The sequence below is a fragment of the Manis javanica genome, chromosome 3 (genome assembly GCF_040802235.1).
Source record: "Manis javanica isolate MJ-LG chromosome 3, MJ_LKY, whole genome shotgun sequence".
Lineage (NCBI taxonomy): Eukaryota > Metazoa > Chordata > Mammalia > Pholidota > Manidae > Manis > Manis javanica.
In genome coordinates this window covers 41,345,807-41,368,836 of record NC_133158.1, presented here as the reverse complement: position 1 = coordinate 41,368,836, position 23,030 = coordinate 41,345,807, and the positions used below count along the sequence as shown (strand labels likewise).

At 50.8% G+C, this 23,030-nt stretch overlaps 1 protein-coding gene across 5 annotated transcripts; it reads left to right on the top strand.

Moving 5' to 3' along the window:
- Positions 1-34: 34 nt before the first annotated feature.
- On the top strand, positions 35-21,326 carry RRP1B (ribosomal RNA processing 1B). Of its 5 annotated transcripts, none has more exons than XM_073231274.1 (18): positions 35-258; positions 4,430-4,512; positions 6,096-6,153; positions 7,298-7,383; positions 7,929-7,990; positions 8,345-8,474; positions 9,316-9,380; positions 9,845-10,026; positions 10,114-10,293; positions 11,469-11,563; positions 12,178-12,275; positions 13,474-13,493; positions 14,274-14,402; positions 14,967-15,631; positions 17,070-17,216; positions 17,547-17,610; positions 17,760-17,823; positions 18,679-21,326. In XM_073231274.1, exons 1-18 carry the CDS (start codon positions 129-131, stop codon positions 18,746-18,748), a joined length of 2,328 nt encoding a protein of 775 aa, XP_073087375.1. In that variant the 5' UTR covers positions 35-128; the 3' UTR covers positions 18,749-21,326. The 5 variants fall into 5 exon arrangements, with proteins under 5 accessions (XP_073087375.1, XP_073087374.1, XP_073087373.1 ...); XM_073231275.1 differs by lacking the exon at positions 17,547-17,610 and adding an exon at positions 3,621-3,701 and having other exon boundaries at positions 80-258; XM_073231273.1 differs by lacking the exon at positions 17,547-17,610 and having other exon boundaries at positions 36-258; positions 14,967-15,580.
- Positions 21,327-23,030: the final 1,704 nt, after the last annotated feature.

Here is a 23,030-nt window from a genome sequence, read left to right as displayed (position 1 = left end):
TAGCGCGCGCTGCCGCCACCGCCTTCGCCTTCTGCGCAGTCGCGGTTCCGGCGACTCCAAGGCTGTCACTCCGCGCGGCGGGAGGCTGAGAGGCGGCGGGCAGGGTTGGGGATGCTCGAGCGGGCGCAATGGCCCCCGCCATGCAGCCCGCAGAGATCCAGTTCGCTCGGCGGCTGGCGTCCCACGAGAAGGGCATCCGAGACCGGGCGGTGAAGAAGCTGCGCGAGTACATCAGCGTGAAGACGCAGAGGGAGACAGGTGGGCTGCCGGCGGGCAGGCGCGCCACATGGCGGCGGGCGGGGGCCTGCCGCGTGCCTCCGTGTTCGCACCGGCGGACCCGCTTCCTGCTGCTTCTAGTCCGGTTTTACGGCTGAGGGACTGCCGCCGACAGGACTAGGTAGTCTGCTGAAAGCCAGAGAGTGGGGAGGCTGAGGGCAGACCCAGCCTGTTCTCCAAGAGCCTGCACCCGGAGTCACTAGACTCAGCCTCGTTTATTCTGGGGTGCTTCATTGATTCACGCTGTCGTTTTACCAACACATTTAGGCGTTGGGGTCACAGGAGACGAGACAGCATCCCTGCTCTAGAAGAATTTGTACATTTGGGGGGTGGGGGGATAGATAACCAAAATAGAGCTTATGTAAGTCTAGTAAAGGAAATGGAAATCCGGAAAAGCGCTTCTCTACATAAGCTGTCCCAGGATCGCCTCTCAGCGGTGATGTTAACAGGTCTGAACAGAGGCGGGAGAGCAGAGCCTGCCTTAGAAGCGTCTGGAAGACAAGGGAGGGAGGATGAGGGTGTCAGGACAGAAAGTTGGAAAGCAGGCAGCGGCCAGGTCACACAGATTTGTAGTTTGGATTTTAACTGCAGTGGGGTGCCGTTGAAGGATTTCATTTACCGGATCCAAAATACATTCGTAAACCCTCGAGGTTGTGAACTACAATAGTAATGGAGGTTTTATGTTTTGCTGAGATACAATTTTTTACTGCGAATACTGATGCATTTGGAGCCTACTTGAAAGAATAAATATTACCTCCCCCTGTGCTGACATTCTCAGTTGTTTTTATTTTGAAGAGAAATCAAAAAGACTACCCAGGAAAGAGAAAATACAATTTGATGGGAAGTCTGCTGGAAAGGAATGAAGACCAGATTCCTGACCTAAGTCTGTTAGAGCCCTCCCTGAGATTGGATTTATTATGGTTTCAGGTATCACATACGTCCTGAAAGTTCCTGAACCTAAATTCCTAGCCCAAATTTTTGCTACTTTCAGCTCAAAAATACTCTCTATGTGGATGTCCTCCAGGCACCTCAGACTCAGAATGTCCAAAAGTGACTCGTGTTCTTCCCCCCAAAACTTGTTCTCTTCTGCTGCCTCTGCTCTCTTATTTGGTCTCCGGGAGGACACCGGCATAGTCCTGGACTCCTCTCCTTCATCTTCTCCCCCAGCCCTCAGTTCTACTTGTTCCATCTCCTGAATTGCTCTGCCCTCTTTATCTCATCTAGGCTTCTGAGCTTGCTTACTTCCTAACTGATGTCCTTAACACCATTTGTGTCCCCCACAAACCTGTTCTCCGCAGATCAGCCCAGAGTTGTTTTCCCAAAACAGCTCTGATCACACCACCACCTTCCTGGAATTGCAGGTGTGTGGGTTATGATGCCTTTCTGTTCCCACCTCAACCCGCCCCCCACCACCAGTGTGACTGCTTCACTGGTTCCTGGTATAATGCACACCATTTCTCACCTCTGCCTTTGCATCTCCTGTTCACTCTGAGAAGCTCCCCACCCTTGGTGCACTCCCACCATTCTACTCAGTACCCACTTCCTCCAAAGCGCTTTCCCTGTCATCTCACCTGCACTCCCATAGGATTCCAAAATACCCAGTGTGTATTGTAACACTGAACTACATTGCTTCTTAATTATCTGTTACTGTGTCACTTTTCCCCCAAAACATTGAGAGGTTCTATTTTCTTAGCTGGAAGTGGGAGCACATCCAGGCATATGAGGGCCTGTGTGTGTACAAGAAGAGAAGACCAGATGTAATGCCTGTGGACTGAGACGGTCAGACGGAGCCTGTTGTTCACTCCCCTTTAGTGAACAGGCCCCAGGATGTGCAATTCTCAGATGACACGGGCCTGAGACCAGAGTGCTTACACCAGTGCCATGCAGCCTGTCTGAAGCACCCATCATACCTAGAGTTACTTAGCTTGTGCCTCTTGTTTACCACCACGTCCACATTGCATGGAGAATAGCAAGCCTTCAAAAAAATAACTGCGAAGTGATTGTTATAGACAGTGATGATAGGACAAAATATACAAGGTCTCTGCCACAGCTGTGCCCCATCAAAATAGAAATGCAAGTTCAGAAATAACTTGGCCTGACATTTGAATCTCATTGACCGGCTCAGATTTTTTTGCCTCGTCTTAGGCACAGTAAAGGAAATCTGGAATGTTACATATTAGTATAACTGCCCATCAGCAACATTGATAGCTTTGTGATTTTGAAAACAAAATTGGAAATCTCTGTAGAGCTAGAAGCAACTAAACATTGCTCTGTTCGTGTTCAGTCTTCACATAGTGTGGTCACTGTCTGCAGTCTTACCCAAGGGCTGCGTTCTTTGCCCCTCTTCACTCATTCTTGTATTCAGCACAGACATGTGCGCACCTGCTATATGCTGTTCTTATCTTGGCACTGGGAATACAGTGAAAAAAACAAACTTCCCTGCCTCTTTTGTCAGTTCTGCAGCTTTAAGTATTTAACATGGACTGAAATTGGGCTGTATTGTGCAATCAGCCTGTGACAGTTCGTTTGTACTCTCACTTTTGTTCGGTAGCACAGGAAATAATGGTACACCTTACAGGTGGTGGCGTCTTAGACTCATTGGTAGTAATGGGGGAAATATGTGTGTATTCATACTGATAGGGTCAGGGGTCTCTAGAGCCGTGGGTTTTAATAATGAGGAGCTGTGGATGCTTTCACACAGTGTCAAGTATGGTCAAGTATAACCCCTCACCCCACCCCCCTGGCCTATGCTCATTTCCTGGAGGGAGTGGCTGTTGGATTTTCTAACTTCTCAGCTCTTTGGTATTTCCTTACCCTCATCTCACTTTCATGCTCACCTATGTTGTTGTCAGAAACTTAACTGTATTAAGAAACTCAACCCCAGGCAGAAAAGACAGATCTAAACACAATCCTGGAAGGAAACTGCCTCAGCTAATGTGCTTTACCTTCAGGGTTTCTAAAGAAATTAAATAATGAGCATTTCTCTGGTTTGCTTTAAATGCTTCAAAACTGGCTTCTTGTTTTTACCTGCTAAATTCCTGTTTACTAGCTAAATTCCTGGATGAAAACAAGTGGTCTGTGTGTATATAGAAAATAGATGTTTTAAAAGGAGAAAGAGCCTCAACAACCTATGGATAGAAGACGTAAGACCAACTGAATAGGTGCTTTGTTCTTATGCAGTGCTTCTTATACATATTCTTAATTTTGACCCTGACCATAAACCTTATAGGTATTATTGGTGAGGAAACCGATGCTAAAAGATCATAATATACCCAGTACTTGCTTACATTCACCTAGTTTATCCTACTTTGCTCTTCCAAAAGATTTGTCTTTGTACCTCCTAGTGAAATGTTAATGAAGACTGTTCATAACATCCATCAAGACGCGAGGATTATGCTTGCTCTCCATAGGCTTGGAAACGACAGGTGTGTGCTTTACCTAATGTGCGGCTCCTCACATTTCTCAGCTTTGTCCCGTGGCCTGTGGGCCCCAGGAGGTAGAAAAGTGTGCGCAGCTTGTGGTTTGGTTGTAGACGGTGCCAGCAGATGTCGGATGCTTGAATGATGAGTCAGAACAAGGCTAACCAAGCTGATGCCATTTAAAATAAGATTAACATTGCCCAGTAAATGAAGACCGTAACAAGGAGGCAGGGAGCTCAGGGTATAGACAAGTTTAACCTCAAAGGAGTCATCTTTGCAAAAGTATCCCAAAGTTTCACCAGTTTCCCCAGGGCCAGCTGTATGGAGCTTGAGCAAATCCTGAATCTTTTGTAGGGTTTGCAGTTTACTTTGCAAGATCAGTGAAAATGCTGGTGTACAGGGTGAGATGCTAGCTTTCAGCAGAGCAGGGCACTTAGGGGAATTCATCCTATAAAGGTCCGCACCATTAGCTGGGTTTTTGTTGTGATGACCTTGGCTTTCTTCGATTACTCAGATAATGCAGGCAACGCCACTGCCAGCCTGCCCCATCGCTAATAAAACTACGTTTATGTATGTGTTTATTATTTATATGTGTTCATTTGTAACAATGAGGAATTGTATACTCAAATGACAGAGGGCTTGTGCAGGTGAGTGAATGAATTCCATATGGTATTGTTTTCACTGCTGGAGTTCGGGGACTCTAAGATGGGGTCTTTGTGCTGTTTTGCCTTTAGGAGGTTTCAGTCCAGAAGAACTTCTAAAAATCTGGAAAGGACTCTTCTACTGCATGTGGATGCAGGATGAACCCCTTCTACAGGTAACCTGCAGTCCCTTCACCGTAATCCTATGCTTTGGGGCACAGATGGGTGAAAGAGACTTGCTTTCTATTCCAGATCAGCCTCTTGAGGTACCCCAGCAAACTGAAAATCATTGCCTCAGGAACTCCATGTTCACCTCCCTTGTCCATTTGGGAGGAACTCAGTGCCCAAGCAGTGAGGTTAATTATCTTTCCAAATAAGGAAGAATACACACAAATACAAATCTGTTATTTCTCTGTCCCGGGTTCATAGGTTCCATGGTAGGTTTTATGTGACTGACTTTGAGGGTTATGTTTCATCTGCTATTATTTGTGGTCAGAAATGGCATGGCACCAGTCTGAGGGGCTTCGGGCCCTCCTCTGGCACAACTTGAGCTCCCCTGGGCCTGGGGGCCACTTTGCTGGGTCAGAGCAAGCAGTAGCCCCACATCTGATGGCCCACCCTGAAAGTCACTCCCTGGGAACTTGGCAAAGACATCCATGTACTTCTGGGCCCTGTCTACTGAGCACACTGAGCCGTACCACCAAAGCTGAGTGAGAAAATGCTTTTCACTGTTTAAAAAAAGCCCTGCTCTGTTCTGGTGTGTTAAAGCAGACCTGCCTCTGTGGAAGCAGACGCTCCGCCTCGAGGAACGCTGAAACCTTCTGATGCATAAAATACACGCCACGGGCAGATTTCACTTGCCTGGGTTTTGATGGGCAGCTTTGCCATGTTTCCCAAGCCATGGAATAACTTGCTTCGATTGGTTGCCTTTACTAGACTGAACATATTTTGAGTAGGATAGCAGGGCAAAATATTTTAAAATTATATTCTAAAGTAACAACCAACAGCTTTAGTGGAGGAAGAAAACAGATGAGCAGGAGCATTATATTCAAGTCTGGGAGTCCAGTTAGAACGGGTGAGAACTTGAGTTCACGTGCAAAGACTACAGACGGGACCATATGTTCTGATCAACTGAGAGCAGAATTCTGCTGACACTCTCCAAGATAGGCTTCTTTGTAGCCCAGACCACCAACCTCCCCCCGAAAATGTCTTGCTGCGTCTTAGCAGGATGTGCTCCGCAGATGGCTCTGTTGCCTAAGACAGAGCCTGGAGGTGCTGTCACCCTTTGCTCTCTGCACCCCCCACCACTGCAGCCTGTCCCCAAGAGAGCCAAGGAGAGGGCCTCCTGGTTCCCCACACTGAGCGTCACAGAGTGAGTCCCAGTGTCTAACCCCAGCAACTCCACTCCCAGCAACTGGCATCTGTGTTTTTATTATTCTGGGTATTAGGATAAAATCTCAGTTTAGGTTAGAATATATTTCTAAAGCCAGGAATTGACAGCTAGTTCATTTCTTCTGTAGGTCTTTTGATGTGATAACCAGCAATACTTTTTTAAACATGTGACTTAAAAATTTTTCAGGGGCATATTCAGTAGGCATAATAGCCCGTTGAAGTTGGGGATTTTACATTTGATAAAATTCAAACATTCCCATAGCGAGAGGTTTGAGCCCCTCCCCTGGCAGATGGAAGGAGGAGCAGGCGACCCTGCCACAGAGCTGCCACGTAATGACCCAGCGTTTCTCCCCACCCACCCTTGTAGGAGGAGCTCGCGACCTCTCTTTCCCAGCTCATCCATGCTGTCAACAACTCAGAGGCTCGTAAGTCCTGGTATTTTCCTGACTTTAAAAACTTCGTGTTCATCAGATTCAGTAGCTCGCCTGGGAATCTAGTCTCTGCTGTCACTTCTTCCTTCCTTCAGAGTTTCGGTTTCCCAGTGGCCTAATTTAGCGTGAACCTGGGGCCACTGTTGTGTGGTGTCAGGCGACAAACCTGTGGAGAGAACGCTGAAGCACTTAGCTGCCAACTAAGAGGGCATGCGAAGAGCATGTCTTGTGGAATACCACCTTTGAGTTGCAAAGATCTCCAACAGTATTTAAGAACACGCAGTCCACCGCCATCTCCAAACCCGGCATTACTTTGATCTTGTCTAGAGGCTGTGTGCCTGTGCTGTGGCTGCCGGGACGTCCTCCTAAGACGAGAGCCAGTTAAGGTCATCCCCGGTAATAAACTGTGAAGTGACCCCTCTCTACCAGAAAGAATAAAGGGAGGAAGAACCATTTCTGAGGCACTCAGGCTTTGATCACATAAAGGAGGAAAAAGAGTGTCATTAGTTCAACCTGGAGAGCAGAATAAACCCTCTTAACAACCTTAGTGACCCTCCCTGGCTCAGAGGTTCAGCAGGGTCCCGGGTGACTCACTGAACAAAGTCCTGCACATGACATGCGGTGTAGGTTTCCATAAGAGAGGTTTGTGTAAGAAGTAAAGCCAGAATCAACAATTCATTTTCATATGAAAACACTAGTTTATTGACTCAGAAGAGAAAAATCGGATGTTTTTGAGAGCTCACCAAACATGAAACAAAAAGCTGAGTGTCTGCATGGACCATCCAAGCAGTCATCAAAATTAGTGGCTTTGGATTGATTGTTGGACATGTCGGGTGGGAAGGGCCTGTGGATGTGGCTCAGGGCATTTGATTTTAGTAGAAACAATGTTTTAAAGGAAAATGCTTCTGAGAGCATTGTAGTTGAACATTAAGATATTGCCAGCCTCCCTGTGACTGTGATTATAATATGCTTTTATGTAAATGTAGAAGAAATTGTGAGCATATTTCACGGTGGGCTATATTTTCTAGCTGCCCAAGAATTCTTGAGAGTCCATAGTAAATGTTCCTGGTTTGTTTCCTACTGTGTGGTTATATGTTGACCTGGAGACCCAGCACTCAAAGCCTTTTGTCTGCTGCAGAGCACCTGTTCATTCAGACCTTCTGGCAGACCATGAGCCGCGAGTGGATGGGGATAGACCGGCTGCGCCTGGGCAGGTACCGCAGGGTAAGACCAAGTGCCTGGGTCCCAGCCCACAGCCCAGCTCCCATGACGGGAGGGACAGGGCATCTCAGAGCAGAGCTTATCTGTGCAGCAGAGTGCACACCAGACTTGGTAGATAAGGGATGGGGTCATCAGATACATTCTGCTCATGTGCCCAGCGGCTGCTCTGTTGGGGCTCTTCAGCTACTGGGGATGAGGTTGGGGGTCCTTAGTGAACATTTCTCTCTTTTTTTTGGTATCATTAATATACACTTACATGAACAACATTGTGGTCACTAGACTCCCCCCATTATCAAGTCCCCCCCACATGCCCCATTACAGTCACTGTCTGTCAGCATAATAAGATGCTATGGAATCACTGCTTCTCTTCTCTGTGCTATCCTGCCTTCTTAGTGAACATTTCTTGGTCTAGAAGTTAAATAGGATTATTGTGGATATTTTTTCACTTTGGGGACTCAGACTGTATCAGACTCATTGGTCTCCTCACTCTGCTGAGCTGATCAGTGTTCCTTACTTCCCCTTTTGTAACAAACATTGTCTGTCTTTAGCTGATCCGTCTGGTCCTGAGGCAGTCTTTTGAAGCTCTGAAGCAAAATGGCTGGGAGGAAAGGTGGGTAACTATTGGGGATGTCATTCGTAAAGTAATCCTGTGTTTTTCAAACCTTTTGATTGATCCGTGCATGTGAATTCCCTGGGCTTTGCCTTCCACTCTGTTGAGCGCTGTGAGAGGCAACTCATCCTCACACGAGAGACCTGAGACCCCAGTAGCAGGTCACAGAAGAGCTGAACACCCAGGACGGCCAGCGCTTCACACCGATGTCAGCAGCTGCTCTGCTCCGTGTGAACATGGCCGGCCTTACATCGCCCACCAGGCCGTGCAGTGCAGCACTGAACTGTTCTCTTTTGGGGAGGAGAAAGGGCTGGCATGATGTCATTAATAGAACCACGTGTATTGTCTCTTCAGCCAAATCAAGCTTTTTCTAGATATCCTGATGAAGGAGATCCTGCATCCTGAGAGCCAGGCTCCAAATGGAGTGAAATTCCACATGATTGATATTTATCTGGATGAACTGTCTAAAGTGGGCAGGAAGGAGGTAAGGAGCAGTCAGACATCCTGCCAGCTGTGTGGTGAGACCGCAGCTGACCTGCACGGGGCTCTGACTCCTCTTTGAGCATCCCATGAGCCATGAATGAGGTGCCTGTTGTTGGCTGTGCATGACCAGTGTCAGTGCCTTGCACACCTGCTCGGCCTATCGTTAGACACAGTCCCTCCCCATCTATTAATGTGCAGATACCGCTAATGGGCCACGTGGAAAAAGATTTATGCACTAGGGGTGCACATGGCCGTGTTACTTACAAAACAGATGCACGCAGCCTACACAGTCCAGTAAGAAATTTGATAGCATGAGGAAATGCTCATGATACCCAGTTGAAAAGCACAGGACAAAAGGGCAGTAGGCGAAGCGGTGCAAAAAGGGTGAAACTTTTTCAAGTACACAAAGGGCTGGGAAGGAAGCACATTTGTTATCCAGTGCTTGGGATTTTGAGCAAGTTTTACTTTCTTTCACACATGTTATGCAGAGACCATGCTTTTTTTTATTATTAAAAGAAAATGCAAATACTCTATTTTTAATTCCTTCATCTTACAGTTTCTGGTAGCGTCCACATAGAGCTACTCCATGGAGGAGGGAATGCGCTCTGGGGGTGTGGGACAGCACAGGATGGACTGGGCGGTTTCCTCTGGCCACTTGCCACAGTGCCTGAGTGGCCAGCCCCAGACATCTGGGAAATCCGTGTGGGTGTGTTTTGGGCCTTGGGACCTAAGTCTAAGTCTGATATGACCTATGAGAAATGCAGTGGCTTCTTACGGGCGCATCAGAAAGGAGAAAAGGCTCTTTCCCTCATTCCTTTTCCTGTTTCACTTCTTAATTTCAGCTCTTGGCAGACCAGAATCTCAAGTTCATCGACCCTTTCTGCAGAGTTGCTGCCAAGACAAAGGAGTAAGTCACTCGCACCTGTTTCTACTGCCCCGGTCAGTGCCTAGTCCCAGGTGACAGCCATGGAATTTTCATGGAACTTGTGGCAAGGTGCCTGAGGTGGTCGTCCAGAGCTGAGAGCAGCCGGGCTCTTGATTCTATTCACTAGACCTGTAGCTTTGGATCCTGATCACCTTCTGGCCTTGCAGTTTGACCCCAGTCATCCTAGGCATCACACCCTCCCACACCTGCTAGTCCCATGGCTTCCATCCCTTAGCACGTAGCTGGCTCCTCCAGCCCCAAGTGGTCAGCGTGGAAGGGTAGTTAAGAATGCGATGCTGGCTGCCCAGCCAAAGGGTCACCCGGGTGCTAGGTAGGCTGAAATGGGCCGTGCAGTGACTCCCCTCTACCCTTCCCTCTGCACGCCTCCAGGTCAAGTCCAGACCGTTTGATTAACCACATTCTCTCTGCTGTGCTTCCGCCCTCAGCCACACACTGGTACAGACTATAGCTAGGGGTGTTTTTGAAGTCATTGTAGATCAGTCTCCTTTTGTACCTGAAGAGACAATCGAGGAACAGAGAACTAAAGTGGGTGACAGTGGCCTCACTGAAGAAGGGGTACCTGAAAACAAGGTGGCACAGAGAAAGACAATCAGTGCAGAGAAGACAGGTGAGAGAATTTCCTTGAGCAGCCTTGTCTTTTAATAAAGTTTCATCAGACAGTTTTTAATACATTGATACATTTGTTGGAATTAAGGCACTGGCCACAACCCAGCACTTCACGGGGCGGGTCTGCCCCGAACGCCGCCTGAGGAAGCCGAGGCGCGTAACAGCACCGTGTCTGCCCGGCGACGCCAGCCCACGGGCACCTGCGCCTCCGGCTCGCAGGGCTTCCTCCCAGGGCCTTACGCTGTTGCTGCCGCTTTGGGATTTGTTGGTTTGTGGTGTGTCAGTGTTCGGGTGTGTTCAAATATCCCAGAGTGGACTAGTGTCTGTGAGAGGCCCCCATTGTCTCTGCAGCTCTCCTTCTGGCTCTGAGCACCCCCCCAGGGCTCCTTGTCTTGACGCGTGTGAGCTTCCCCTGTGGCCTGCTGCTGTTCTTACCCTCTTAGATCCGCGGGGATGGCTTGTGGAGCCTGTTTCTAAAGTGGCAAGCCCATAAGAACAGCCTCTAGGTGCACAGCATTAGGTAAATGGATAGGTCAGGATACCCACACCTTTGAAATGCTTAAACATTTATATGTGCCTTAAACAATCTGGAAGGATATATACCAATATTTGGCTACTTTATGATTATAGGTGATTTCCACTTTGTACTTTGTCTCAATTTCCTACAATGATCATATATAATTTTTTAATCAGAAAAAAATAAGTCTATAAAAAAATGAGTATTCTCATTTTTAACTTCACTGTAGGGACCTTGAGTGGATGTGTGTGGCCTCCTCTTCCCTGCTCTTTGCCACGCGTCTCTCAGCTAGGGACACTCTCACGGTCCTCGTGGCATGTCCAGAAATCTCTCCCAGTGTCATTCGTCAGGTGCTTGTCAGGCACCTGCACCTGTCAGGCTCTGCTCAGCTTCCCAGGGCTGTGCCCTGAGGCCGCACCACTTAGCAGCTTCCCCAATTTGAAAAGCATGAACCTTTATTAGAAATTGTTATCTACTTCTCTGTGGCCTTTAACCCTTTGAATTATTTTTTAAGTGCTAAAAGTTGCGTCAGCATGAACTTGCGTTTCCTGAGGCAGCCCCATGAGAAGTTAGAGTGCACCCACAGGGACTGTTACCACAGCCCCGACATACCTGACATGAGGGACAGACTCCCGTGCCTGCCTTCCTCCCACCTCCTGAGCCCTGACCCCAAGAGCTTCCGTGTGCTGGAGCACGGAGGCCGGCAGGGTGTTACTTATAATGTAATTAAAGGCAAATGTGTGCTTTCTTTGTCCAGGGGCTGAAAATCCAAAACCTTTTTTGGGAGGTGATAAATGTATTTGCAGGGCTTTTCTCTGTAAAGAAGTTTTAACTTTTACTAAGAGACACCTAAGTGGAAGGTGGCTGCTCTGGAAATAGTCCTTACTGTGTGTTTGAAGAATTTCGTCTTTGATGTGTTTTGATAGCACCGGGCGAACATCACTCCAGAAAAGATAGAGTCGTTGATGAAGGCGAGAGAGACAGCAGCAGAAGCGTGGAGGACCCCAGGCTGCTTCTCCAGGTTGGTGGCAGCCGATGCTGTTCACAGAGTAGAGATACACTGTGGGGGCCCCAGCTGGGTGGGGGTCAGGGTCAGGGCCAGTACAACGCTGAGGCCCAAGGGGGAAAGGCCTTTCTAATCCTTTCAGCCTCTCAGGTCACCTTCCTCGTAGTGAGTTTCCTGGAGACACATTTAAGTATGGAATTTTGAAAGATGTCAGTCTTAATTTGGGCTGGAAGTGCTAAGATTTGTTCTGTTCCATGCAACAAAATCAGGTCAGTGGTACTTTTCAAATAAGGTTAATATGTTACCCAGTGCAAATTGGCATTTAGATTAAATTTACACAGATGCACACCCAGGACCACTTCTGTGGTTTATTTTACCACGGTTTTGGGGTTTTTTTAAGGAAAAATAAATAGAACAAATAAAGAGTAGCTTCTTCCAAGAGTAAATAGAACACGTTTTTCAAAGACACTGCTTAAGCTTAAGCTTTCTATCACCAAGTCCATGCACATGCTTGTTTAGACCCCTGCTGCTGTGAGCCTCAGAGCCCCACATACAGGGTTTTCTGTTCTGCGTTGGTGTGAATCCCAGGCAGGCCACAGGTTTACATTTCCCTTTTTCTTCTCACATAGTTTGACTATAAGGCTGTTGCTGACCGACTCCAGGAAGTAACCAACAGGAAAAACATCCCTCCCTTCAACAGGAAGCGTCTCTCCAAACTAATCAAAAAGTAGGTGACTGGGTAGAGCACCTCACCAATGACCACTTGTATTTACTTATCTCATGGTGTCAAGCCAGCTGTTTCGTGGTCCTGTGCCGTTTTCCTTCATGGCAGGCAACATGCATGTATGAACAAGGGCTTTGTGCAAGCAGCTGCCCCTCGAGGTCTGCACTGCAAGTGCAGCAACCGGATCGCTTTTGCTGTTGTAAGGAGAGACCTAATGATGATGTCTGATAGTAATAGATCAAGAAACTCACAGAAATATACTGCCAAGGTGTTGCCTGTCGGTGCCAGCAGATAGGTGGGAGCTGCCTACTTACCCCTGCTTCCCGGGACGGTCGTGCCAGGAACATCCTTGTCATCATGGCTGCCCCGGTACTCCACCGCAGAGCCCGGTGGCCATTCTCATGGATGACGACAGCTGAGTTTGCTGACCCCCTGTACAGGCAGGCACTGTTCTGAGCACTACAGTTTAGCGCATGTTGAGTAAAGCTCTTACAGCTAGGGGGATATAGTCACTAGTATTATGACAACTTCATATGGTAACAGATGGGAACTATACTTACCCTGGTGTGCATCTTGCAGTGTGTAGAATTGTCAAATCACTGTGCCGCACAGCTGAAAGCAAGATACTACTGTATATCAACTATCCTTCAATTTAAAAAAACAGAAGGGAAAGCCCCGTGTGATGGCTTCAGTATGTCCCCATTTTACAGATGGGAACAGGGAAGGTAACCAGCTTGTCCAAGATGGCAGCTCCCAGGCGGCGGAGCTAGACTCAGACCTCCTGCCCATGCTCACAGGGCTTTGCCCCAGAACCCTGCCTCCCCACATAGTCCTCTCTGCACCCTACTGTTCTAATGCTCCAGCATGGAGTGGGGTACAGAGCACTGCCAGGCACTCCCCAGCATGAGCGAGGAGTGGATGGGTTGCAAGCAGAGTTCTGGCCTCTTCCACCTTCAGGAGCTGCGACATTTCAGTGCCTTCAGTTTTATTTGGATGCCAGAGGCAGAAGCTAGCTCCCCACAAGCCCTGGACAGTCCTGCCTCTATAGCCCACGTGCCAGGCTGCCCCTTCAGCCCCACTCCTAGAGGAAAAGAAAGTGAACTGACACCCAGATCCCACTCTCGCCTTAAAAGTTTAGTGCACATGTTTACTTACAGAAGACAGAGGCAGTTTCTTTAGGAAATTCTGTTTCCTTTTTCAGATTCCAGGAGCTCGCTGAAGGTGAGGAAAGTCAGACGATTACAACTGGTGATATTCTTACATGAATGTGGATGTTGCTGAGGGCATTTATACTGAATATGGAAGAAAAGGAATGAAAGACTGATTAAAAACCTAGGAAGCTGTAGCCTTTTGGAAGGTCATCAGTTCACTCGCAGCCTTGCTGAGCAGCAGCCCGAGTAGAAGCACAGTAGGGGCCCCTTTCCTGCCCCCTCTTTCCTGCCAGGGACCAAAGCTGAGCCAGAGACAAGACTCCCCTGTCCATGGCCAGGCAGGGGGTAGCCCCTCTGGTGGAAGGAGCCGTGTCATGCTTCCACAGGGCGTTCTGTTATCCTTGGAAGGTTCTGCTTTGATCCTTTATAAAGAAGAAAAGCTGAACTCCAGTGGGTGGGGGTGCCTTCATTTGTGCTTATGATCGCTTGTCCCAGGGGAAAAAGTACTGTCTGTAAGCTTGGTTGCATGTGAGCAAGTCAGTGAGTCATGTGCCTGGGTGCTCAGCGTTGGGAAGCACCGTAGACCCAGCTCGAAGGTGGAAACCGATCGGCCAAGCCCCGGGCACCGAGCTGGAGGGATGTCACCCATGGTGACGGAGCTCTTTCAAGACTGCGGTTCCTGCATTGACACTTTCAGGTTTAGGTTGGAGATGTAGTGGACAGGGAAGAGGAGGCAGAAACTAGGTTAAAAATAATCTGTGAGAAGTAGGAGGGGCATGGCTGGTGGGCCCCTGGGGACAGAGATATGACAGTGTCAGAAAGCTGACTGAGTGGCTCTGCTGTCCCGCAGGTAGTATGCCTCAACTCAGTTTCACTGAGGACATTTCTGCTGGTGAAGATGACCAGACCCTCAGCCCAGGAAGGCCTAAGAAAACAGACAGTAAACTCTCTGAGAAGCCTGGCATGGAGGAAGAGGCAGGTGAGCGCAGTCTCCAGTCGGTGGGGTGCAGAGGAGGGGTGTGAGCTGGCCCCGGGGGGCAGCGTGCCTCTGCCCACTGAGCCCATGTCTTCCTGAGAGCTGACAGGCTAGAGCTATGGCTTTAATGGCTAGGAAATAAGGGCTCTTTGCCGGTGCTGTTTTCTGTGGACCCACACCCAGCCTCCCTAAACCCAAAGCCTTTATTTCCCCGACAGGGCTGAGGGCATGGAGGGAGCTGGGCAGGCACTGCCCTCTGCATCAGTGCTTGTTACCATTGCCCTGGGTCTGTGGTTTTTGACCTTTGGATCTGAAAATTTGCAGAAATATGAGTATTATTTCAGTTCCATTTATATTGAAATAGGCATTAGGAAGGTTTCTAGCCCCCATTGGGGAAGGGAAGGAATGGGGCCATGAGAGAAAGCTGGGTGCCTGGAGGAGGACCCACACTCTGAAGTAAAATGTGGGGCTCTGTCTCCACTCATAGCACCGTGGAATCCCCTGCAAGGCCTTGCTGGGCCTCCCTGGCCTCGGGGTGCTCGCCCACGGGCTTCTGTGTTTTTGTAGGAAACAAGTTCGTTCCTGCTGAGGGAGAGGAGAATGGAGGCGGCGTTCGGAAGAGGAGGAGGAGGAGGGGGAAGAGCCGCCTCCAGCCTGAACACTTAGGGTCCGCGGATGGAGTGTCCCCAGAACAGAATAGAGACAGTGAGCCAGTCGCATGTCCAGGAAGAGGCCAGGAGCTGAGTGTTGGGGAGCCCGGGGCAGAGGCCATGCCCCAGGCCCACTCAACGAGGAGGCGGCTGAGGGAACGGAGCCCGAAGGCCTGGGGGGAGGGCACGCCGCCGTGCCACCCATCCCATGGGGGCTCTGGCAGTGGTCCTGAGCAGGGGCCTGCACCCCAAGCTTCCCCGGCCGGTGCAGCCCTGATCCTGAAGAGGAAGAGTAAACTCAGAGCCCTCCCAGTCAACGGCAGCGGCCCGCCCACACTGGCATGGCCACCACCCCAGGAGGGCCCTCCAGCCAGCCCAGAAGACGGAGGGGATGGTTCAGCCACCCTGCTGCATGGCACAAGACTGAAGAAACAGAAGGGGGAGCCCAACGGCCTTGACCTCTGCAACCTGTCCAATCAGAAAATTGCCATCTTGAAAAAGAGGAGGAAAATGAAAGAGATGTCTAACTTGGTAGGACACAGTGGCGTGCTGAAGTCCGAAGTCAAGTTCTCCCAGGCTCTGGTAAGGTGGCCAGGCCCAGCTGAGGCTCCCGTGCAGAGGTATTAGCCCCCGATTTATGGGGGCACGCAGGGGACAGGTCAGACCTCTGGGCCAAGGAGCAGTCATGGTTTATTACCAACAAGAAAATAAACAGATGAACAGGATATCCTGTTTTAGAGCGACCTCCCCTCTCCACCTTCCCTCCCTCACACCTGCCTCCAGGCCACTTGGTGCACAGGGGCTGTTGGGGGGCCGGTGCCAGACCAGGAGAGTTGTCCCCATGACCAGGGCAGGCACTGCCGCCCTTGGTGTCACCGGGCAGGCGTGTGTCGGCATTCGAGGCTCGTGTCCCTTTTTCTCATCATCATGGCCAGTCTTGGGCCCCCTTGGCTAAAGAGGAAGCCTAAAGTTCTCATTTGCTTATCTTTCTATCAAAAAGTCCTTCCCACTTGGCTCTCTGGAGCCCAATGTGAATAAGGAATCAGGCTCCAGATCTACTCTTGACACCCGCCTCTCTGGGCCTGTGACACGTCTGTAACTGGTGATCAGCCCATACTTTCGCTGGCACACAGCCACGCACATTTGAACGAGCTGCAGCCGTTTGCCCTCCTTAGCGGCAGAGTGGAGTCGTGACAGACGTGACCCACAGAGCCCTGGCCCTTGCGGAATGAGTACACTGAGCCCTGGCCAGTACTCTTTGCATGTCCTGCTTTGCAGCCTCTGTTTACGGGAACTGGTGTAGTCGGTTAGATGCTCTCCCAGGCCTAACTATCTCCAAGTGGCCGGGCAAGTTAGTTTACAGTCAGTAAAGTCAGCCTTTTTCATGTCTCATTCCTCAGGGCCACTGGCAGCCTCTCTTAGGGTTGGAACAGCTGCTAAATAAGTCAAGGTTTCCTCACAAAAAGGCAGTGTGTGTTGTATGTGTCTGATGGGGGGACGGTGCATGTGAGGACACCCCCAGTGGAGTTGCAGAGCACAGGGTCTCCCAGAGCCCTGGACCCCAGTACTAGAGTGGAGCCTGTGCCGTGGGTGGTTGCGGGTAAAGCCCCAGTGAACGCCCTCCACCTGCCTGTATGGGCCTCCAGAGCCTAACTAGGGTAGTCTCACATCAGACTTCCCATGGGCAGTGTTCTGTGATCAGAAGTGAGGAAATGATTTACTTGATAGATGGTCTCTGAAAGGGAGAAACCTTGAGATCCTGGGGCCTAAGTTTGAAGACAAATATAAATGGGTTCTCATCGCTGGAAAGGTCCGGGACCTCCAGCCCTGTGGGCGTGGCTCTGTGCCGGAAAAGTATTTACTCTGTGAGCTCTGTGCTGTGCCCCATGAGACTGTTGGCAGGCCTGGCACAGGACATGGTGGGGTCCCTGAGCTTGTACTTGGGTCTCATCTGGGGCGCCCTGCTTCCGGCGCCTGTGGGCATGGCTCCTCACCTTCCTCTCACCCCGTGCTTACCTAGGGGAGCAGTGGGGCCTTTGGCCCTGTGAAGAAGAAGATGAGGATGGAGAATGGCTTTGTGCAGTTCGACACCCCCTTCTTACCAAAGCCCATGTTCTTTAGAAAAGCCAAGCGCAGGTCTGCTGCCTCTCCCAGCCCTGCCGTGCAGGTACGTACACCCTCTGACTGCCCCTGGCCAGCCCTCTGCTGGCCCTCTGCTCCCCGGCACAGCCCATTCCTGCCCAAAGGCCACAGTCAATGGCTTTGCACACTGGGTCCAGCCCACTGCTGCCCTCTGACCCCAGCTGTGCCGTGGGCAGGCTTCTTGGCCTCTGCTTCTGTCCCAGGCCAAAGGTTCCTGCTTACAGGGCCCGGGTGCCTCTGGGGCCATAATCTCCACCTTGGGAGCACAGGCTGCTTACTGGGGGGTGGTCTGGGATGGGAAGAGGGATCGGCAGGGGTCTCCAGCATGACTGACGATGTGCATCTGCGTCAGTAGGACTGCAGTGAGGCGTCACAGAGCCTACAGAAAGCACTGGGGTCTCCTGGAATAAGAGCAGGAAGTGAGTCCTGCTGGGCCCTGGGGTGTGGTTGGAGGGAGGAGCGGGCCCCCAGCCAGCAGGCCCCTGCACGGCCCAGGACGGCTAGGTCAGACAGGACAGCGTCTCAGCTGCCGCTGTTTTTCTCCCATTGTTATTTGTCCCATCTGCAGCTAAAGAAAACACCATCCAGTTCCAAGAAAGTCACCTTCGGGCTGAGCAGGAACATGACGGCAGGTGAGCATGGGTCTGCTTTCCTCTGCGGGCATTTCCCACGGAGGCAGCTGGAGCACGCCCGCTCGGGGCGGGGGTCTTGGCCCGTCCCTCAGAAGTCAGTCCTGCCAAGCTGTTAGGGCAGCCAGGGGAAGTGAGGAGGGCCTTTCGGGGCCTCTGGGAGGAGGCTCCCTGGGGGCAGATGACGTAAAAGGCGTCTCCTCAGGCTGCCTGCCTGCCTGCCTGTAATAGCTCCAGCCGCCTTGGCCCAAGATCTCACCGTCTGATGGCTGTAGCTGCCTCTGATCAAGTTTGGGAACAGTGGGCCTGAGAGGAGAGGAAAAGAGGGTCATTCTTTCTACTGCTTTTAACACTGGTGCCATTCTTTTATTTTTTCAAAGGAAACCAACTTTTTTAAATATGTGAATTAGGGTCTCATTTGGAGGACCACAAGTCAATGTGCACATGTGCAAATATGCCGAGAGGGGTACCCTCTGAGGTGCTCCTCCAGCCCTAGCCGTTGTCCTCCAAGCTGGAGGACGGGAGGGGCAGATGCGCCTGGAAGGATGACTCACTGGGGCTCTTGTTCCATGAACCCCAGCCCCAGGGCCTCCTGCTGGGGCCTCTGGACCTCTTCCTTGGGGGAGCAAATCCGATCACATGAAGCAGTATGGCCAGTGGCCTGTGCTTCCTCAAGGCTCCTAGGGCTGCTGCCTGAGGGGTTTGTAACAGGCACTGCCCTGGCCAGGAGCGAGCTTCCTGGCTCCCTCGGGGCCATGGGAGTGTGACCTGTGGCCACGCCCAGTGGGGACACCATCTGGGTGGGTTGGTGGGGTGGGATTCAGACCCGCTAACACAGCTTTGCTTCACCTGGGGCAGAGTTCAAGAAGACAGACAAGAGCAGCCTGGTCAGTCCCACGGGCCCCTCCCGAGTGGCCTTCAACCCTGAGCAGAGGCCCCTGCATGGAGTGCTCAAAACCCCCACGAACTCCCCTGCCAGCGCTCCCCTGGGGATCAAGAAGCCACTAACCGCCATGCCAAAGAGGAGGCCGACGGCTATGGACTTCTTCTAGGATGGCAGCAGAGTCCTTCTGAAAACTGCTTTTGTACAGTGTTCTATGAATCATATGTTCACAGATGTGGGGCCTCTCTGTTGTTTCAGGACCCCACAGACAGTGTACCGGCCTGAGTGGGGGCTGCCGGGGGCTGCCTCCCACCTCATGGCAGGGCGCAGAACGCAGGGGTGCCCAGGGGAGCTCAGCACGCAGCCGGCACACTGCCTCCGTGATCAGGGTATGCAGAGCCGCCCCGGCGCTGTTTGCTGTGCTTGGCTGTCCAGCTGCCCCTAGCCTGATGGCCTCTTTCTTTGCCAGCACCCAGGGCTGTGTTCCCATGTTCTGGGGGTGTTTGCCAGCTTGCGATCAGGATGATCCTCAAAGCCAAATTGGCAGCGCCATCCTGTCCTGTCCACGTGTCCTCTGCTGGGGGATGAACCTTCATGTGGGGCAGGGAGAGAGGGGCCCCCGCCCTCAGGGCACTTCTGCCCTGTTTCCTACCTCTCCGGCCACCCCAAGTGTCCTCACTCTGAGAGCCAGCGCCCTCCTCAGCTCTCGCCTCGAACTCTGGCCTGGGCACCGAGCATACTCATGCTGTCACTGTGCTCAATCGCCCTTTATATACAAGTGTCAAGCCAGCAACCTAAATGGCTGGCGTTTCCCAAAAGAACTTTCCCAGCTCAGATTAAAACTCACTTCTTCGGAGGTATGGCGACAGTGTCTGTAAACCTGGGTTCCTGCTGGAAGGCGGAACTTGACAGCCTTTAAGAGTTGCTAGTGCATATTTGTCATAGCTACCTAGTCCAAAATGTCGAAGCTTGCACTTACAGGATCTTATTAAGTTCTTATTTTAGCTAATTACAAAATTCGGGGGTGGAAGGCACTCAGACTTCAGTTGAAGAAGCAGAAATGGAACTTAGAGCCTGCTTGAAAGCTGATCTTTGGGGAAGCCATGTCTGCCCAGGACCCAAGTGACAGGTCAGATGAAGACTCAAAAATCAGGTGGTCCCCCAAGGAAGGCCACTGGGTCCTTGGGCTCTTTCTTGAGTTTGCACAATAACATAAATGGCAGGCCTGAAGAAAGGATGTGTAATTTGGGGGCATGTCTTTTGGGTTCACAGGTGCTTGGGGATCTTGGGCCTCCTGGAAGTGGGAGCTGTCTATCCCCATCCCCTGTGCAGGAATCCCAGTTTCTCACCGAAATCTGGGCCAGCCTTGCTGTGTTGCCCCAGTGGTCCTGGCCACAGCCCTGGGTGACAGGAGGCCTGCTGGGATTGCAGGGGTCTGTGGACGGACTTGTTCCCTTAGGGTGCGGCTTCGTCTTCCAGGACCAAGGTAGACAGGTGTCAGGGGGCTGACCTGCCCAGAAGGCTCCAGTGAGGAGGAGGTGTTGCCTTTGCACCCTGCCTGCTCTGCAGGAGAGTCGGTCACAGTGAGACCATGAGAGAAGGAACAGATGACACCACGCTGTTAAGTGTCACGAGGAGCCTCACATTAGCGTGTCATTGAGGGTGGGTTTTAGGGGCTGCACGGGGCATGGTATTTACAGTCTCTCAAAACCAGACCTGATAGTATGAAAAGACTGTATCTGAATACTCAAATATTTTTAACTTCATTTAAAAAAAGGTTTTATTATCCTTTGTCAGATTATTTTTCTAAAAATTATTTCAGCTTTAAAGGTGGGTCATATAGCTGATGGGCCATGTAACCCAGCCATGTTACAATGTCCTAGCAAGACCTTCCAGGGCAAAATGGCACGTATGTTCTCTGGATGAGTGCAGGGGCTTGTCTGCATAGCGTTTACGTATCCTCTGTTCTGAGGCGTCAGTGAGCCAGCACCTCCGTTAGCATCACACCGTGGATGTGGGCCCAGGATTGGCAGTGTGCCTTGCGCGTCACCTGTCCTCTAAACCTGCCCCAACGCCCATTTTATGGGTGAGTTTAGTTGGTTTACTCTGGCTTTTTTTTAATGCCTAAATTTTGGCAACAAGGGAAGAAAAAAAACGATTTTTTAAAATTCTCATTGCATATACAATGTGTCACATAAAGAAAATGTATTTAGAATACCAGTTTTCTATCTGATGCTTGTTATTTTCCTAGGCAAAAACGCCAAGGGCACTTGGAAGCACACAGTTTAAGTTAATACTGGTGATCGTACAGCGCTTGGTAAAATGACCACCCTCCCCCACCCTGTGTACCTGGTCAGTTTTGTACCCATGGGCATCACCTTTTACAAGGAGATTATCCTTTCTAACTTTTACTGAACTGAGAGTACAAAGAATATTTTAAAAATCTGGAAGTAGCTGTTGGTGTCAGAAATAAGAAATTCAATCCATCTTTTTAATTTTTGTGTGTTTTCCTGAATTTACCTGACTGCTGGCAAGAAAGTTTGTGATCGATTTGCATTGGTGTCCACAGGACTCTCGGCACTCATCGAAGCCAAGTCCAATAAAAATAATCAGTCTTTGCCCACAGATTTGTATTTGACCTTTGTATTGACGTTTGTCAGGGTGCACAAAAGGCTTCATCTTCAGGAGCTGCTGTAACGCGGCAGGACTTGGAGCGTGTTGGCATCAGTCCTGAGTTCTTGGAACGACTGCGGGCACCTGCCCATCCTGCATCCGTCACCCAGAGCCTGAGGGGGCTGCTCTGGCCACCAGGCATCAGCATCGCACCACGGCCTTGGGTGGCAGAGGCATGTGGGGAAGTGCCCCCGCCCTGGGGAGGCTCCTCAGCTCCATCCCAGGGAAGTGACCACTGCAGGTGCTGAGGGTACAGTGGTATTGGGCAGGCGGCTTGCTCTTCTGGGTGTCACTAGTGGGCAGGCCGAGTGTGGGCATCAGGCTGTTAATACCTACCTGTTCCGTGAACAAACTCAACTGCGGTCTGTATCCCAGACAAGTCCACAGAGGGCCACATAACCCATAAAACAAGTAAAAGGCGCCCCCGGTCAGTCACAGATCCTCACCTGTCCCTGAGCCTCAGTGGTGGGACCACAAGTGTGGCTTATTCACTGATTCCTCTGCAGTGGGCATTTAGGTCCAGTCTGTTACAAGTGTAGCTCAGGTGACAGCTGAGATGTGTGTCACACCCTCATGGAAACTGAATACTGCCCAGAGAGGGTTCTGTTCTCTAGGATACCCGGCTTGATCATGGGAGGCCCAGGGCCTCCTCGCCTGTGGGGACCCACCCCCCCGAAGGTACTGCAGCCACCAGGGAGCAGCTGTTACTGGAGGTTTGGGGGTACATCACTCACCCACCACAAGCCTGAAGTCATGCTTAAAATGCCACTTTTCAGAGGCATCCACCCCTGGGGATTTCTCAGCATTTCCAGTGACAGCTCTTAGCCTACAGCCCACCGTGGCTTCTGTGATCCGTAGACATCTGCTGTCCTGCATTCCCATCTCAGTCTACACAACCATTCTGCTGCTCCTGGCCCCCGTCACATGCTTAGCTCTGGCCCTGCTTTTCCACATGAGCTCACATGTTGCTCGGCTTAAAACCGCAGGAGCCACCTCCTTAGATTGGCTGCATGTCTGCGTTTCCCTCCACACAGACAGTGCGTCCTCTCCACCGTTGGTTCCCTCTGCAAGCCTGCTGAGCGCCCACTGTGTGCCGCAGAGGTGACAGCACAAAGTCAGGGCCCTGATGGAGCCGACCTAATGGGGCCACAGACAAGAGAAACATGCTGTCAGCGGAGGATGCACTCCACGTGGGAGGCAGGAAGTGGGGTGCCACCTTACAGACGATAACCCCCACCCCGCAGGTCTGGCCAGTTGTGTACAGATGGGTCTCAGACTTTACAAACGTCCTGTCCTCAGTTTCTACCGAACTTAGAGCACAGAAAGCACAATCTGGACACAGTTGCTAGTTTTTAAGTGTTGGAAAGAATATTAAAGTGAATCCATGTTTTAATTTTTATGTGCTTTTTCTTAACTTACCTGACTATCCTGGCAAGGACACTACAAGAAGGTAATATTTGAACAGAGGCCAAAAGAGATTGAAAAGGGAACCACATGGGTCTCCGGAGGAGGCGATGTGAGCAGAAGAAACAGCACCACATAAAGGCCCTGTGGCAGGTTCCTGTTTAGTGACTTCAAAGGCAGTGAGGAGAGGCCGGACTTCCAGAATGGCTGTCTGAGGAGCTCAGGGAAACCTCCCAGGGAGAGACATCCG

Bases quoted from the DNA above. Each gene is read 5' to 3' on its own strand.
- RRP1B (XM_073231272.1), top strand. From the start codon at position 129: ATGGCCCCCGCCATGCAGCCCGCAGAGATCCAGTTCGCTCGGCGGCTG. The intron at 259-4,429 runs GTGGGCTGCCGG...TTTTGCCTTTAG, and splicing joins GAAGACGCAGAGGGAGACAG to GAGGTTTCAGTCCAGAAGAA. The intron at 12,276-13,473 runs GTAGGTGACTGG...TTCCTTTTTCAG, and splicing joins CTCTCCAAACTAATCAAAAA to ATTCCAGGAGCTCGCTGAAG.